Source organism: Lipotes vexillifer, unplaced genomic scaffold (assembly GCF_000442215.2).
Source record: "Lipotes vexillifer unplaced genomic scaffold, Lipotes_vexillifer_v1.1 scaffold1329, whole genome shotgun sequence".
Classification (NCBI taxonomy): domain Eukaryota; kingdom Metazoa; phylum Chordata; class Mammalia; order Artiodactyla; family Lipotidae; genus Lipotes; species Lipotes vexillifer.
Genome location: NW_006797566.1, coordinates 834,918 through 851,339, shown reverse-complemented (window position 1 = coordinate 851,339; position 16,422 = coordinate 834,918). Strand labels below are relative to the sequence as shown.

Below are 16,422 nucleotides of genomic sequence, written 5' to 3'. Positions count from 1 at the left end.
CTAACTTTGGGTTTTGTTTGTTCTTTTTCTAGTTCCTTTGGATATAAGGTTAATTGTTTATTTGAGATTTTTCTTGTTTCCTGAGGTGGGCTTGTATTGCTATAAATTTCCCTCTTAGAACTGCTTTTGCTGCATCCCATAGGTTTTGGATTGTCGTGTTTTCATTGTCATTTGTCTCTAGGTATTTTTTGATTTCCTCTTTGATTTCTTAAGTGATCTCTTGGTTATTTAGCAACATATTGTTTAGCCTCCATGTGTTTGTGTTTTTTACGTTTTTTTCCCTGTAACTGATTTCTAATCTCATAGTGTTGTGGTCAGAAAAGATGCTTGATATGATTTTAATTTTCTTAAGTTTACTGAGGCTTGATTTGTGACCCAGGATGTGATCTATTCTGGAGAACGTTCCGTGCACACTTGAGAAGAAAGTGTAATCTGCTGTTTTTGGATGGAATGTCCTATAAATATCAATTAAATCTAGCTGGTCTGTTGTGTCATTTAAAGCTTGTGTTTCCTTATTAATTTTGTTTGGATGATCTGTCCATTGGTGTAAGTGAGGTGTTAAAGTCCCCCACTATTATTGTGTTACTGTCAATTTCCTCTTTTAAAGCTGTTAGCAGTTGCCTTATGTATTGAGGTGCTCCTATGTTGGGTGCATATATATTTATAATTGTTATATCTTCTTCTTGGATTGATCCCTTGATCATTAATGTAGTGTCCTTCCTTGTCTCTTGTAAAAGTCTTTATTTTAAAAGTCTATTTTATCTGATAAGAGCATTGCTACTCCAGCTTTCTTTTTTCTTTTTTTTTTTTTGCGGTACGTGGGCCTCTCACTGTTGTGGCCTCTCCCGTTGTGGAGCACAGGCTCCGGATGCACAGGCTCAGCGGCCATGGCTCACAGTCCAGCTGCTCTAGGTCTGTGGGATCCTCCCGCACCGGGGCACGAACCTGTGTCCCCTGCATCGGCAGGCAGACTCTCAACCACTGCGCCACCAGGGAAGCCCCCAGCTTTCTTTTGATTTCCATTTGCATGGAATATCTTTTTCCAATCCCTCACTTTCAGTCTGCATGTGTCCCTAGGTCTGAAGTGGGTCTCCTGAAGACAGCATATATATGGGTCTTGTTTTTGTATCCATTCAGCAAGCCTGTGTCTTTTGGTTGAAGCATTTAATCCATTCATGTTTAAGGTAATTATTGATTTGCATGTTCCTATTACTGTTTTCTAAATTGTTATCGATTTGTTTTTGTAGGCCCTTTTCTTCTCTTGTGTTTCCCACTTAGAGAAGTTCCTTCAGCATTTGTTGTAGAGCTGGTTTGGTGGTGCTGAATTCTCTTAGCTTTTGCTTGTCTGTAAAGCTTTTGATTTCTCTGTTGAATCTGAATGAGATCCTTGCTGGGTAGAGTAATCTTGGTTGTAGGTTCTTCCCTTTCATCACTTTAAATATATCATGCCACTCCCTTCTGGCTTGTAGAGTTTCTGCTGAGAAATCAGCTGTTAACCTTATGGGAGTTCCCTTGTATGTTATTTTTCATTTTTCCCTTGTTGCTTTCAATAATTTTTCTTTGTCTTTAATTTTTGTCAATTTGAGTACTATGTGTCTTGGCGTGTTTCTCCTTGGGTTTATCCTGCCTGGGATTCTCTGTGCTTCCTGGACTTGGGTGGCTATTTCCTTTCCCATGTTAGGGAAGTTTTCGACTACAATCTCTTCAAATATTTTCTTGGGTCCTTTCTCTCTCTCTCTTCTCCTTCTGGGACCCCTATAATGCGAATGTTGTTGTGTTTAATGTTGTCCCAGAGGTCTCTTAGGCTGTCTTCATTTCTTTTCATTCTTTTTTCTTTATTCTGTTCCATGGCAGTGAATTCCACCATTCTGTCTTCCAGGTCACTTATCTGTTCTTCTGCCTCAGTTATTCTGCTATTGATTCCTTCTAGTGTAGTTTTCATTTCAGTTACTGTATTGTTCATCTCTGTTTGTTTGTTCTTTAATTCTTCTAGGTGTTTGTTCTTTAATTCTTCTAGGTCTTTGTTAAACATTTCTTGCATCTTCTCGATCTTTGCCTCCATTCTTTTTCTGAGGTCCTGGATAATCTTTACTATCATTATTCTGAATTCTTTTTCTGGAAGGTTGCCTATCTCCACTTCATTTAGTTGTTTTTCTGGGGTTTTATCTTGTTCCTTCATCTGGTAGAAAGTCCTCTGCCTTTTCATTTTGTCTGTCTTTCTGTGAATGTGGCTTTCCTTCCACAGGCTGCAGAACTGTATGAACTGTATACTTTAAAAGAGTGACTTCTACAGTATGTAAATTACATCTCAATAAAAAAATTAGATTGTCTTGGTTGTATGACCTTGTGAATTTGCTAGAAAACATTGAATTATACACTTAAAATGGGTAAAATGTATATGGTAAGTGAATTATATCTCAATAAAGCTACTTACAAAAAAATAGATCAAAGGACTGATGTGAAAAAGAACAGTTTCTTTTTTCTTTTTCTTTTTTTTTTTTTTACATCTTTATTGGAGTATAATTGCTTTACAATGGTGTGTTAGTCTCTGCTTTATAACAAATCCACTTGAGTTTTTTTCTGGCAAGCTCTCCAGGCTGGGAAACCAGCAGACTGGGTTACCTGTGGTGAAGGAAGGAGCAAAGAGAGATAAGGAGGTCGAGGCTGAGTAGAATGATCCTTAGCAGCTTAGACCCAAGGGCCACAAGAATTAGTATCGGGAGTGCAGGCTGGTCACAGACCACCAGACACACCTGGCGCTGGATAAGTTCCCTTTATTGCATCTCAGGAAAAGTCCTTTGAGAAGGACTTTAAAGGATCTGGGCTCTTATTAGATGATTTTGATGAGTGTTCAAAGAAGCATGGTTTGCTCTGGATTGGATGCTGTCAGGAAAAGAGAGATGGCTCTATGATTGGTGTCTTCATGAATCTCATCTAGAAGGTGAGAGGAATGAAGCGAGGCTAAAGCTGTGTGATGAGAAGCAGCAGGCCCCACATTGCCCAGAATAGGGGATATGCCTCGTTTTTCCAGCTTGAACAATGCTTGTGTTTTCGTCTGCACTCAGATGTGATTACAGAGTGAGCTTGTTTTCGCCTTGATCCATCAGTTACAGAGCAGCTTCATCTGATGTTGGTGACCTATGAAACTGCTTACATTCAATAGGAAACACCTGTCAGTGCTGGGCCAGCTCCTAGACACATGGAGACTTTCCAGGCCAGCTCCTGTCTGTCATAGCTGCTCTTCTCTAATGCCCCTCTTCAGCCAAGGGCAGACAAAGTCAGACCACAAGCCATCAATCCACGATGTCCAGATTTTCACTGGTCAAGATTTTGTCAGTTAAGACCAGGAGGATGTCCAAAGGGCATAGTCCTTGTTGGACTAGGGCCAGTTGTAGGATAAGTTGTTGAGTCATCTGATGTGCCAACGGCTGCACGGCAGCATTTAAGTTTTTGGACAGGATACACTGAGCAACTGTAACACAGGCAATGACCAGAAGCAAAAGGATCATGAATCTTGTGACAAGACTTAAAGCCAGAGTCCCAGATTATAAAACCCAGGCAATGAAAACATGTCCCAGAATCCAGCTGGGTCTTTTAGAGAATCGGATGGATTTTTTGTTTATCCTAATATCCACAGTTGTGCTTGCCCTGTAGTTCATAAATGCAGCAAGAAGTACAAACCACCCTCCACCAGCTTCCTCCACGTCCGTTGCATTGGCAGGCAGATTCTTAACCACTGTGCCACCAGGGAAGCCCTAAGGACAATTTCTTATGGTTCTTCTTTGCCCCCAGCTCTCCCTGAGACTACAAATAATAGTTTTATTCTTAAATATTCTGATTTTCCTCCTTTAAACTAGAATTATAAAATAAACCCAATATTCCAATGGCTTATGGTTCTAACATAAAGATAAAATATCTCAGTCCAAGGAAAGTAGACATATCTGCATATTCCTCTCTAAAACTCAAAATCTACATCTTTGGTAATTAACACAACTACCTTTTCCACTTTCTCTAACTAGGAAGAATTTTGCTCTAGCCTTGCTTTAATTACAGGGACTAGAGAGAAATACACATCACTTTTGGAAGTAAAATTTTTAAAAATGTACAAATTTAAGATCTAGCTTCCCAAATAAAACTCACTGGTAGCCATCTCCTAGGTAGCTGAGGATGGATGGAGATATGGAACAGTTAAAAAGACTAGAGAGAAACTTTCCTCTAGGGATGACCTAATGGTATACTTTTCGTCAGAGTTCTAAAGAGGTAGGAAGAATGTGAAAGATTGGTTTTGTGGACTACTATCTCTGGCTTTTAGAGTTTGGTTTTGTTCAGAACATTTCCAGTCATTTTTCACTTGTTCCATGAAAGTGTTCCCAAGTGCCACCCCATTTTATATGTCATAATCATACCTGTACAGGTAATAACAATATCCACTTGTCGGATGACCTCATTTAATTTCACCAGTCGAAATCCATCCATACTGTAGAAATAAAGCATGATCAATTAACCTAAAAAAGCAGCTGGGGAGCCTTCTGCTACACAACCTCAAAAGCTATTACCCAAGTTGCTTTGGTACCTACATCACTTTTTGGTACAGCTGGACTATTCTTAGTGAAAAATTCAAACTCTTTCCTTAGTTCATACAGGACAGAAATAAAAGGTTCTTTCTATCACTGGGACCTAATTCTTCCTGATAATAGGGAGGCAGGGTTAACCATGAAACCCCAATCAAGATTCTAGAAAGTGCCATTTTACCTGAACCTACTACCCCATTGAAATTGCTCTCTCCAAGATCATCAGTGATCTCCTGAATGCCAAAAACAATTTTTTTCCTGCACTCTAATATTACTTGATATCCTCTGCTACATTAAACATTATTTGCATTCTTAAGGATCTATACTCTTGGAGTCCATGATACCGTTTTCTCTTGGTTTTCTTACTTTTTGATTGCTCCTTCTCGATCTCAGTCAACCTTTAAATGTTGGTACTCTGTAGGGTACTCTTTTCTCTATTCTTTCGGCACTTATCCATTCCTTTCCCTTGGCTACAAATGATGCCTCACAGGTGGCTGATTTGCACATTAACATCCAAAGCTTCAGAGCCATAGATCAAATTATCTACTGGAGAGCTCCTCCTCATGTCCCACAAGGACCTCAAACTTATTGTGCTTGAAAATAGACTCATTATCTTACCCACACCACCAATCCTGTTTCTCTTCATCTATATTTTCTATCTTAATCAACAGCATTACTGTTCACCCAGCTCTACAAGTCAAATAAGCTAAGAATGTCCTAGCCTACTGCCTCTCCCTAATTAAAATTGTCACCAAATCTGGTTGAGTCTTTTTCCTTAATTCCTTAAAATCTTAATTCTTAATCTATCCCCTCTTTTCTATACGTGCAGGCCTGATGTTCAGGTCTTATTATTTCTTGCTGTAGTAGCCCCTGGCCCCATCTCATCGCCTCTAGGTTTATGTCTCTCTAATTCATTTTGCAGAGTGATTTCCTGAAATGCCATCTGGCTCATGTCACTTCTTTGCTTAAAATACTTTGGTGACATTGTCTGGTATCAGGATAAGACCCAAATACTTATGTTGATATATGATTATACTGACATATGATTCCTACTCAGGTATTACCACTCCCCCAAATTTATCCTATTGGGCAGCTCCATTAAAACACTTCCAGCTTCTTTAATATAAACATGCCGTGCTCTCTCCTTCCTAGGTGACCTTGCATATGTCGCCTGTACCTGGAACTTACTTCCAAACTAAGAAGTCACTTAAATAAGTTTTAAGACTCAGCTCCATTGACACCTCTTTCTACCCTCACCGCCCTGCTCTTTAGTTAGATATTCCTCCTTTGTGCTCCTACAGAAGCATGTGCTGTTTATCTCTATCACAGCACTTACTACACTGCACAGAGGTTATTTGTCTGTGTGCTTCTAAAAGCAGGGACCTTGTCTCATTCATCTACTCATCTTTCATCCTCAGCACAGAGCACAGTACCTAACACAGAATAAGTGATCAGTTCACGTCTATAAGATAGTTTCAATCAGTACCTCAGTCAATATTAAAACACATTCAGGTTTCTCTAATGAACCCTGAAAAAGTGCTAGAATGGTGACAGTTCCCTTCGTGCGCTGGAGCCCTGACTCAGACAAAGCCAACAGCTCTGTTGGGGAAAACTGTGTGTTGATGGCTACGGTGTGTGGGGAGTGGTAGGACAGGGGAAAATGGTTATGGAAACATCTTTATGCCATGCCTCATCTATGCTGGGTGCCTTCCTCTGGAGGGTTCATGGTAAAGATTGGATGGGTTATTCAGGCTACAGGCACGGGGACTTTGCAGTAGTTTTCAGGGACAGTGGTATTTTATCCTGCCGAGGGTGGCAAGAGACAATTTTAATAACAGCTACCACTTAGTGAGCATTTATTATGTGACAGCACCTCTATACTTTACATAATTATATATTTATTATATAATGTATAATCATATATAATAATTATATCATTATTTTCTGAACTTTCACAACTGAAGTAGATAAGATTACCCACATTTTTAGATGGGAAAGGAACTATTTTTTTTTTAAACTTTTAATTTTGGAATCATTTCATACTTAAGAATTACAGGAATAGTACAAACAACTCCTATATACCCTTCAGTAAGAGTTAGTAGAGTTTATCCTTCATTTAGATTTGTCTGATATTTCCTCCTGATTACATTAGGTTATGCATTTTGGGGAGGAATGTGACAGAAGCGCTCTTTTCATTGCATCACTTCAGAAGGGATCTGATGCCAGCCTATTTCTTTTTTGATCACTGTTTTCAAAGGGAGAAGGATGGCATGTGGAGCTGATAAGGGGCTACTTGCTCTCTGGTTCAAGGCGTCCCCTGTTACTATTTCCACAGGAGTTCTAAATTGTAGCTTCTGACAACCTCTGCTCTCTCAGAGCAGAGCTCCTAGATCTTTGAAAGACAGGTGCTTACAGTTAATAGCAGCCTCTCAGGATCTGGGCAGCTTCTCAGGATCTAGGCCCCTCTAAGATGAAATGTGGCATTAACTAGGCCATTCTTTGGAGGCAGTTAGAAGATAATACGTTAGACAGTGGTGAGAGGAAAAAGCAAATCTCCTTTTGCATGCTTACCAGGCTTGAAGAGCACAGATGGGGTCAATCTCAGTTACATACACAATGGAGCCCATAGCTTTTAAGGCAGCACAGCACCCCTTCCCCACCTGAAGAGAGCAGAAAGTACACATAATAAGGAAAGTCACAAAGAAAACAGTTTCTCAAAGCTTCTGGTAAAGTGTACCCCCCTTTCCGCCACCAAAAGGAATTTCACTGAATAGATTCACGCTTAGGGAAAAATAAGAAAAAAAAATAAAATGAATGCAGTTCATAAACTCCTAAACCCTGCTTAGCACACGCATGTGCATAAGAACACCCACACTCACGATTTATAATCAAAACACAAGCTAAAAGAACATCACAAACAGTGCACTGGAACAGTCAGAAAATCAACTTAAAGAAAAAATAGCAAAAATGCAACGGGAAAAAGTAAGATTGTACTTTAACCAGAGGGCCCCTGAAGTTACTTTTGTCCCACTTAATGTGGTAAATGAATGTACTTTTATGTCCATACAAGTGAAAAATTCTAGTATATTTCAGCAAAATACATTTTAAACACCTAATAATTGAAAGGTTAAACCTTACCTCTCCATAGCCACAGACTACCACCTGCTTCCCACCAAACATCATGTCTGTTGTTCTTTTAAGTCTATGGGGGAAAAAAAATTAAATCAGAAAAATCTCTTGTTTCTCGCTTGAGATTAGATTGAGCCCCTTTGTTTTCATGTTTGGGTTTTGTTTGTTTTTGGTTTTGGGGTTTTTTTTGTTTTTTTTTTTAATGTTGAAAGCAAGCCTGGTTTCTATCCTAGAGAAACTATTTAATGACTAGAAAGAAAAGCTCAATAAAATATGGGGTTTTTTTTGTTTTTTTTTGCGGTACGCGGGCCTATCACTCTTGTGGCCTCTCCCGTTGCGGAGCACAGGCTCCGGACGCGCAGGCTCAGCGGCCATGGCTCACAGGCCTAGCCGCTCCGCAGCATGTGGGATCTTCCCGGACCGGGGCACAACCCCGTGTCCCCTGCACCACCAGGGAAGCCCAAAATATGTATTTTCTTATCCATGCTATCCAATCAATTCCATCTCTATGTGAGGCCTTTTTTCTTTTTGTTCCCCTTGTTTTGGGAGTGGTACAGAAGGAAGAAGCCATAGACCACAAAGTAACTTTTAAACATAAATGTAATTTTTATTTAGAAGGTGACAAAGCTCTGGTTTAATGTGAACGTTGTAGCTTATTGAATTAGACACATAAAATATAATGCTGATAAATGACTCCTACATTTAGTAGTATCAAAATCGCCAATAGGTGGGCTTCCCTGGTGGCGCTAGTGGTTGAGTCCGCCTGCTAATGCAGGGGACTCGGGTTCATGCCCCGGTCCGGGAAGATCCCACACGCCGCGGAGCGGCCGGGCCCGTGAGCCATGGCCGCTGAGCCTGCGTGTCCGGAGCCTGTGCTCCACAACGGGAGAGGCCACAACAGTGAGAGGCCCGCGTACCGCAAAAAAAAAAAAATAAATCGCCAATAGGTCCCACATTAACTCACCAGGGAGGGTAATGGGCAACAAGGTGGAGAAGAGCCTTGAAACACACCAACACTGACTACATGAGTTTTCTGGGCTGAGTCCTTCTCAGACATGTTCTACCTCTTTGTCTCTGATTCTCTATGAAGCTAGAATAAAGGTCCTTACTGTTTTCAGGGTCTCTTGGAAGTAGCTGTAGGAGCAGTTTCTGGTTTCTCTGTAGGGTCCGTTGGTCTCCCTTCTCTAGGAAGCCCTGGCTAGGCAGAAGAAACTTCAACTAAAACCTGCCATTCTGAGACAGATGGTTCCGACAAATATTTGTAGGTCTTTCTACTCATCTGTTAACCTCTCCTGTTCAAAAGTCTATAAATGCCCCAAAGGCAAAGTAGAAATCCTATCTTTTTAATGATTTGACGACTCCACTCACTAGGAACTGGTATAACTCCATGAACTCCAATGAAACTCAATAAATATCAATTAAGTGCAGAGGCAGTTTCTGTTGAGTGAAGAGGGTAAGTCTGGCTGGGCTACCACCATACTCAAAAGCCATGGCTTAGAATGGTCCTTGACTGGCTCAGCACAGCAAGGAAATCAATAATCATATTTCTGAGCCTCCTTTGCTTTGACTACCCACAAGCCTTTCTGACTCTCTTCCCAAAGGAAGATGACTCTCTCTTTGTGACTACAAATGACTGTGTGGTGGAAGGGAAACTTCATCAACACCACTACTCTGTAAATGATAGGCTGACAGACCAGGATGGATTCCAGTTAGGCAGTGATTTCCTTGTGATCTGAGGGGCCCAGATCTGCCTCAAAGTTCAAGGATAAAGGACAGAAAAGACCTTCGTCAAGAAAGGACTTTTGGGGATGTGAGGGTAAGCTGTCTGGAGGTGTAAAAGAGTCATGCCAAGTCTCTGACTTCTCTCTAATTCTTCTAGCCCCAGAACTCTCCAGAAGAGTTCCTGAAATACAGTCTGCTTTATGATCTAAAAATCCTATCTGGGATACCTTTTTTCTTCCTACCAAGTCTTCCTTCCTCAGTCTCCATAAGGCTGCACCTGCCTTGCTTTTTGGCATTGCAGACCAATTACAGAAGTGTCCCCTAGGACTGAGTGGAGCCATTCCCTCATAGCTTATGGTGCAGTGTGCAACCAGCTCAGAGCTAGAGAAGCTCAATCCCTAATCCTTTCCTCATATGGACTCTCTATTTTGCAGCTTTCCCTGGAGCATATACTTTGCCTCTTCTTTAACTTCTCCTACTCTCAACTCCTCTGAGTCTACGGCCACACCACCCTGAATGCACCCAGTCACATCTCAACTCCTCTGAGAGGAGCAACTGCCCATGACCCAATTGGAAAGTTTTTCACCATCTGAAGATGCCAACAAGCTCTTACTACTACTCAGCAGGTTTCCAGTAGATGGGTGATGTTTTCCTATTTCTTTATTAACTTTAACTCCAGCTCCACTGCTTCCATCTTACTTTCACTTTCATACATTTCTGACCTTAAAGTATCTTTCTTATCCACAGGGTAAACACTGCTTAGGAGGGACTCTGTCCATGTTTATGAGCTAGCAGAGGTAACTTCATGCATCTTTTACTAAATATAGGCAGATTTTAGGCTCATAGATTTGGGAGTTGAAAAATCTATAAGAAACAGTTGTGGATGAGTAAATATTTTTATGAGTATATATCCAAATCATTATTATCAGGTGCAAAGCTGTTCATCACAATAGCAGTTATATGTGGACAGAACTAGGGACAGTCTGTAAACAGAATGATAGAGTAAGGATTCACTCAAATGTCCAATCTATCTGACAATAATACTGAATCTATAGGAGTAATAATTAAAAACAGTTTGAATTTACATTGAACACCCCCCTCCACCCCACAAAAAAAAAAAAGATTTCAAAGTAAAAGTCTTCTTGTAAGATCTAACTCAATCCTAAACTTACTATATAGGGTTCTAGAAAGAAGGGCAAGGTAACTAACATTGATCCCCAGGATTCATACCTTATCTCATTTAATCCTCACAATAACTCTATGAGATAGGTCTTACTGTTACCATTTTACAGATGAGGAAATAGGCACAGAGAGGTTAAATAACTAGTCTGAGGTCTTAGAGTTAATAAATGATAGAGCTAACTGTTAAACCAAAGTCCTTCTTGCTCCACTGCCTGTGGTGTTGCAAATTGCCTGGGGTTCAGACTAGTAATGTGGCCCACAGGCCCTTTCTTCACTTTTCCATTAACTAATACACGATGGAAGCCATTTGGCTTGGCAATATTCTAAACCAACTTAATGGTTTCACATAGGGAGTTACTGAGTCTTCCCAGCAAGAATGAAGGAATTTCAGGACACAAGTGTAGAAACAGAAACTGGGCACTGGAAGAACACAGTTTTTGGTATATTATATCTAAGTAGATTTTGTCAGACTTGCAGTCCTTACAGATTTGAAAAACTACAAATGCCACTGGGAAATAACCCTGTGTTCACCACAACTTTCCAGGTGGCCAGAGAACTGTATGATAGTTGGAGCTTAAGAACTGACAACATAACCTGGAAGAGAAATACCAGGAACCTTTTCCTAAACCATCAAAGATATTTACTTATTTATAATGACTTTAGTTACTGACTCCCAGGCCTGAGAGCATGACTGTAAAAACTGCCACCAATAGATAGGGGCTGGTCTGACTTTTTAAGTGAAATAGATTTGCTTGAAATAGTGATAGCAATGGTAGCTCTGGGTCATAAAATATTGAGTGTGATGTAAGTGACAGCAATGGTAGCTTTGGGTTACAAAATATTGAGTATGATATAGCAATAGATCCAGAGGTACTACACAAATTATTTCTAGAAATAACCAAAACCAAGAACTTTAGAACCTCAATTCAACAACTCAAGTTCACCCCAAAGATAACAAAACATTACCCATCCAGAATTGATTCACGGCAACAGTAGAGGTTGTCAAATTTCTGTTTGGTGACTGAGTCATTGACATTCATGGCTGGAACACATAGCTTCCCAGCTTTGGATAGCTGGTACAGCCTGGGAATGAAGGAAATCAAGAAGAACATAAAACAATGAGATATTGCAATCGACCATCAGTTTCATATCAAATTTCACAAATAAGTTAATTGAGTAGGCATGAGAGCCTGAGACACAACTAGTTTCATCCTATAAGGTGTATACAGAGAAATAAAGAATACCTTTCCAGAATCTGTATACAGCTTAGAAACAAAGATACTAATCAAAAGGCACGTGGGGAAAATCTTTGACCTACCACTAAATTTTAAGCATTAAAATGTAAAATTTTTAATTGCTTATTAGTTTTATTTCCCTTTTTAATCATAAAAAGAGAAACTTTAAGTACTATTTTAATCCCACTACTCTAATGCAACAATTTTAACTTTCAAATAGTTTAACTTTCCAATAGTCTCAATTTTATAACTTCAGTACATATACCTATAAATATGTATATCTGTATATAGGGGTTTTATTTAAACTGAGTCAACTAAAAATTAGAACCAGGTGTTTTATTCAAAATTCATCCCTTTCTAAAAGTTTGAAAATATGGGACAATCCATAGTTTTATACATTCAAAAGGATCACAGTGTATTGAAGCAGTGATGGTGGCTTATTCAAAATTTACTTCCCTAAAACTTTCATACTTTCAGTTCTTTCTGGGTAAATAACAGGAAACAGAAATGGTTACAATTTTACTCAGGGAATTAATGATCATTTGAGAAACAGACCCTAAATCCTTGTTCTCTGTGTAAGAACATAAGCTCTATGAGGGCCCAGGCTTTTGTCTGTTTTCCCCACTGCTAGATCCCTAGCATGGTTCTTAGAGTAGTTCCTGGTCCACTGCAGAAGTTCAATAAATAGATGTTGAATAAATGAATTCGTCCAAAGAGGACAAGCAGTCATTGTATTACAATGACTAAAAAACATGAGGACCACACTTATTCCCTTAGCTACTCCCCCCTCACTATTTTAAGTTTCCTATTTGTGTTGTTAATTTAAAAAACAAGTGTGCAGGGCTTCCCTGGTAGCGCAGTGGTTGAGAGACTGCCTGCCGGTGTAGGGGACACGGGTTCATGCCCCGGTCCAGGAAGATCCCACATGCTGCGGAGCAGCTGGACCCGTGAGCCATGGCCGCTGAGCCTGCGCATCCAGGGCCTGTGCTCCGCAACAGGAGAGACCACAACAGTGAGAGGCCCGCGTACCGCAAAAAAAAAACAACAAAAAAAACAAGCGTGCAGACTCAGATCTCATCATTTCAGATCAGGTTTCAATTTTTAACATAATGTATTCTATAAGTATGTGATTATAAGAATATATATCCAGGGGCTTCCCTGGTGGCGCAGGGGTTAAGAATCTGCCTGCCAATGCAGGGGACACAGGTTCGAGCCCTGGTCTGAGAAGATCCCACATGCTGCAGAGCAACTAAGCCTGTGCGCCACAACTACTGAGCCCGCGTGACACAACTACTGAAGCCCGAGTGCCTAGAGCCCGTGTTCCACAACAAGAGAAGCCACCACAATGGGAAGTCTGTGCACTGCAATGAAAGAGTAGCCCCCGCTCGCTGCAACTAAAGAAAGCCTGCGTACAGCAACAAAGATCCAACGCAGCCAAAAATAAATAAATAAATAAACAAAAATTTGTAAAAAAAAAAAAAAAAAAAAAGAATATATGTCCAGGCTGCATAAAACTAGGCATACCCATGTCAAATCTTACCTGTGGACTCCAGTAACACTCTCTTCCACTATGCCCTTGATTTTCTTAAACATGTTGGGATACTTCTTATAAATCCAGTGAGTAAGATCCCCTCCATCATCCAAGATCTGCAATAATAAGCATCAATAATGTCATATTTCAAATTTCCCAAATGGTTATGCAAAGTAACTTAAGAGTCAGTATAATGACCAACAGTCATTAACACTGAAGAAAAAAAAAACAAGTGAGGGACTTCCCTGGTGGCGCAGGGGTTAAGAATCCGCCTGCCAATGCAGGGGACATGGGTCCGAGGCCTGGTCCGGGAAGATCCCATGCCGGGAAGAGCCACAACTACTGAGCCTGCGCTCCAGAGCCCGCAAGCCACAACTACTGAGCCCACATGCCACAACTACTGAAGCCCGCATGCCTAGAGCCCGTGCTCCGCAACAAGAGAAGCCACCGCAATGAGAAGCCCGCGTACTGCAATGAAGAGTAGCCTCCACTCGCCGCAACTAGAGAAAGCCCACGCACAGCTACGAAGATCCAATGTAGTCAAAAATAAATAAATAAACAAACAAACAAAAAAACCCAGTGAAATGAAAGGCCAACTGTAATTCTCACAGCCAAGTGACCTTCCCAAATGACATACCCGCTAGGATCAAAATATACAGCAGCGCAATGAGGATTTTCTTATGGACTAATAGCTTAAGTGATTACCTAGACCATTAGCTCTTGGCTGTAATGTTGGTAGTCAGAAAGCCTAAACTTGATATTAGCATATTTATATTGGTTGAATTCAGGACTTTAAATATCATCAGTAAAAGCTTAGTTTAAATAAAGCCAGATAATTAGTCTCCCTCCCAGATCAATGGCTTACAAATGTGTATTCGTTAATCCTTTACTTCTCCCAAAGTACAGGCACTCTCCTATCCAAAATGATCAGGCAGCACTGTAGGGTTTTGCCTAGCACAACCTCACACTCTCTATAAACCAAATTAAAAATAACTAGGGAACTGTGCAGCATGTAGGTGTGCAAGCATGCCTCTGAACAGCTCATCACTGTTTCAGGTTGGGATTAAAGATAAACACAATGCTGTGCCCACTGGAGCTTTCATCAGCAGAGGAAAGTTTCTGAATTATAAATAAGCTAAAGAAAGACCAGCTTAGAATACTATTAGGCAGTAGGCTGTGGCATTTCAGCCCTTCACCTAACTGTTAGAAACGCTTGGCAGGACTTTCCAAGTTGTTACACCCACCCTCCTGGAAAGACCCACAGGACTAAGCTGCCCTCCACTGGCAAGCACCCATTTTGCAGTCCCATCAATTATCAACTCTACTACAAGTGCCAAAGATGCCATCCTGGACCCCTGGGTACACAAAATCTCCAACCTCATGTCTACCACCTGATCTTTTTTGCTTCTGCTCTTGTTTTTGTTTTTGTTTTGGCCATACTGCTCGGCTTGTGGGATCTTAGTTCCCTGATCAGGGATTGAACCCGGGCCCTTGGCAATGCGAGCACCGAGACCTAACTGCTGGACCGCCAGGGAATTCCCACTTCTGCTCTTGTTGTTGATCTATTTTCTCTGATTCCATTAAACCTTATTTGAGAGCAGGGATCCAAGGCAGGACTCTTATTAAAACTCTTACACTTGCTCCATACCATAAGATAGTGTTCCATTTTCTCCCAGTAGAAACCTTCAGAACAGATTCCCTAAGAAACGGAAAGGCTCCTCTGAGTTTCTCTCTCCCTTTTTTTTTTTTTTTTTTTTTTTGCTGTATGCGGGCCTCTCACTGTTGTGGCCTCTCCCGTTGCGGAGCACAGGCTCCGGATGCGCAGGCTAGGTGGCCATGGCTCAATGGCCCAGCCGCTCTGCCACATGTGGGATCTTCCCGGACCAGGGCATGAACCCGTGTCCCCCGCATCGGCAGGGGGACTCTCAACCACTGCGCCACCAGGGAAGCCCTCTCTCTCCCTTTTTACATGTATGAAATCCCTCATTTCCTTGCAGCCTCTGATCCCTAGCCACACAAAAGATCAGAGGCAAAAAAGATTGTGTCTTAGTCTCAGTATTCTCGTCCACCTTTCCCTTTTAACACAGGTATCGAATACAGGCAGGTAGTTGCTATCCCTAATATTTATTTAATGAATGTAGCCCATAATTCTCACCCTGTTGTCCTACTGCAGAAAATTATTGTCACCTGGGAATCTTCCTGAAGTTGGCAAGCAAGTAAAAGCACTAGGTCTTGACAGGATCCAAAAAGATATGGATCCTGTTTTCTGGGGTCACAGTTGTTCTTACCCTTGTCTTACTCTCTTTGTCAACCTTTCCAGCAGTGTGTACTGGCTCTACAGTCTATAAAAGCTCGCCATGTACAATCCCCTGTCCTCCCTATGTTCATCACTATAAAATTAATGTTTTATTTCCAGTAGAGCCCCCCTGGCATATCTTCTTTAGCACCTGTCAGTCACACTCCCTTCTGTCACCTGTTAAACTCCGCTGGAATGAGCTGACTCATCTTACAGCCGACTCCTCCCTCCCTTTCAGGATATGAAGGATTTAACCCAGCTTCCTCAAACCAACACTTGGTGCAATGTGGCCTGGATCAGAATCCAGAAAGACAGGCTGCTTCTCTTTGCTGTGTCCCAGATGAAGCCTGCTCTGCAGTCTTTAGCAGTAAGCAATAGTTGGACTACAGCTTCAAGGATTCTTGTTTCAGTTGATTCCCTAATTTCTCCTCTCACCCATATGCAGAAAGGTTTGCAAAGCAGGAGTGCATCATACTTTGTGAAGCTTTTTGCTTCCCCTTGTGAATCTAATATGCTCTCAGCCTTCAAGCACTTGATCTTTTAAAAAATTAAACAAAAATGAAAACTAAGCAAAAATTAAAAACCCCAAACTTTGCCTATTCATCTTTCTTCAGGTGAGAAATGAATAAAGAGAAGAAATTTGAACTTGGAATCCCTTCAGGTTTACTATAAATTTAGCACGTGATTTTAGAAAGAAAGCTAAGTACCATAGGAGCTGTGTGTGCGTGTGTGTGCTTTAATCATTGATGTTGTTGG

General features: G+C 40.9%; 1 protein-coding gene across 2 annotated transcripts in view; it reads right to left on the bottom strand.

The window, feature by feature from the left end:
* AHCYL2 (adenosylhomocysteinase like 2) overlaps positions 1-16,422 on the bottom strand; it is a 170,349-nt gene that overhangs the window by 16,927 nt on the left and 137,000 nt on the right. For both annotated transcript variants that reach the window (XM_007469704.1, XM_007469705.1), the window contains exons 7-11: positions 13,380-13,486; positions 11,571-11,687; positions 7,710-7,773; positions 7,143-7,231; positions 4,407-4,477 (exon numbers count right to left, since the gene is read on the bottom strand). In XM_007469704.1, the coding sequence (XP_007469766.1) occupies positions 4,407-4,477; positions 7,143-7,231; positions 7,710-7,773; positions 11,571-11,687; positions 13,380-13,486 (448 nt within the window). The remainder of the gene's footprint in view (positions 1-4,406; positions 4,478-7,142; positions 7,232-7,709; positions 7,774-11,570; positions 11,688-13,379; positions 13,487-16,422) is intronic.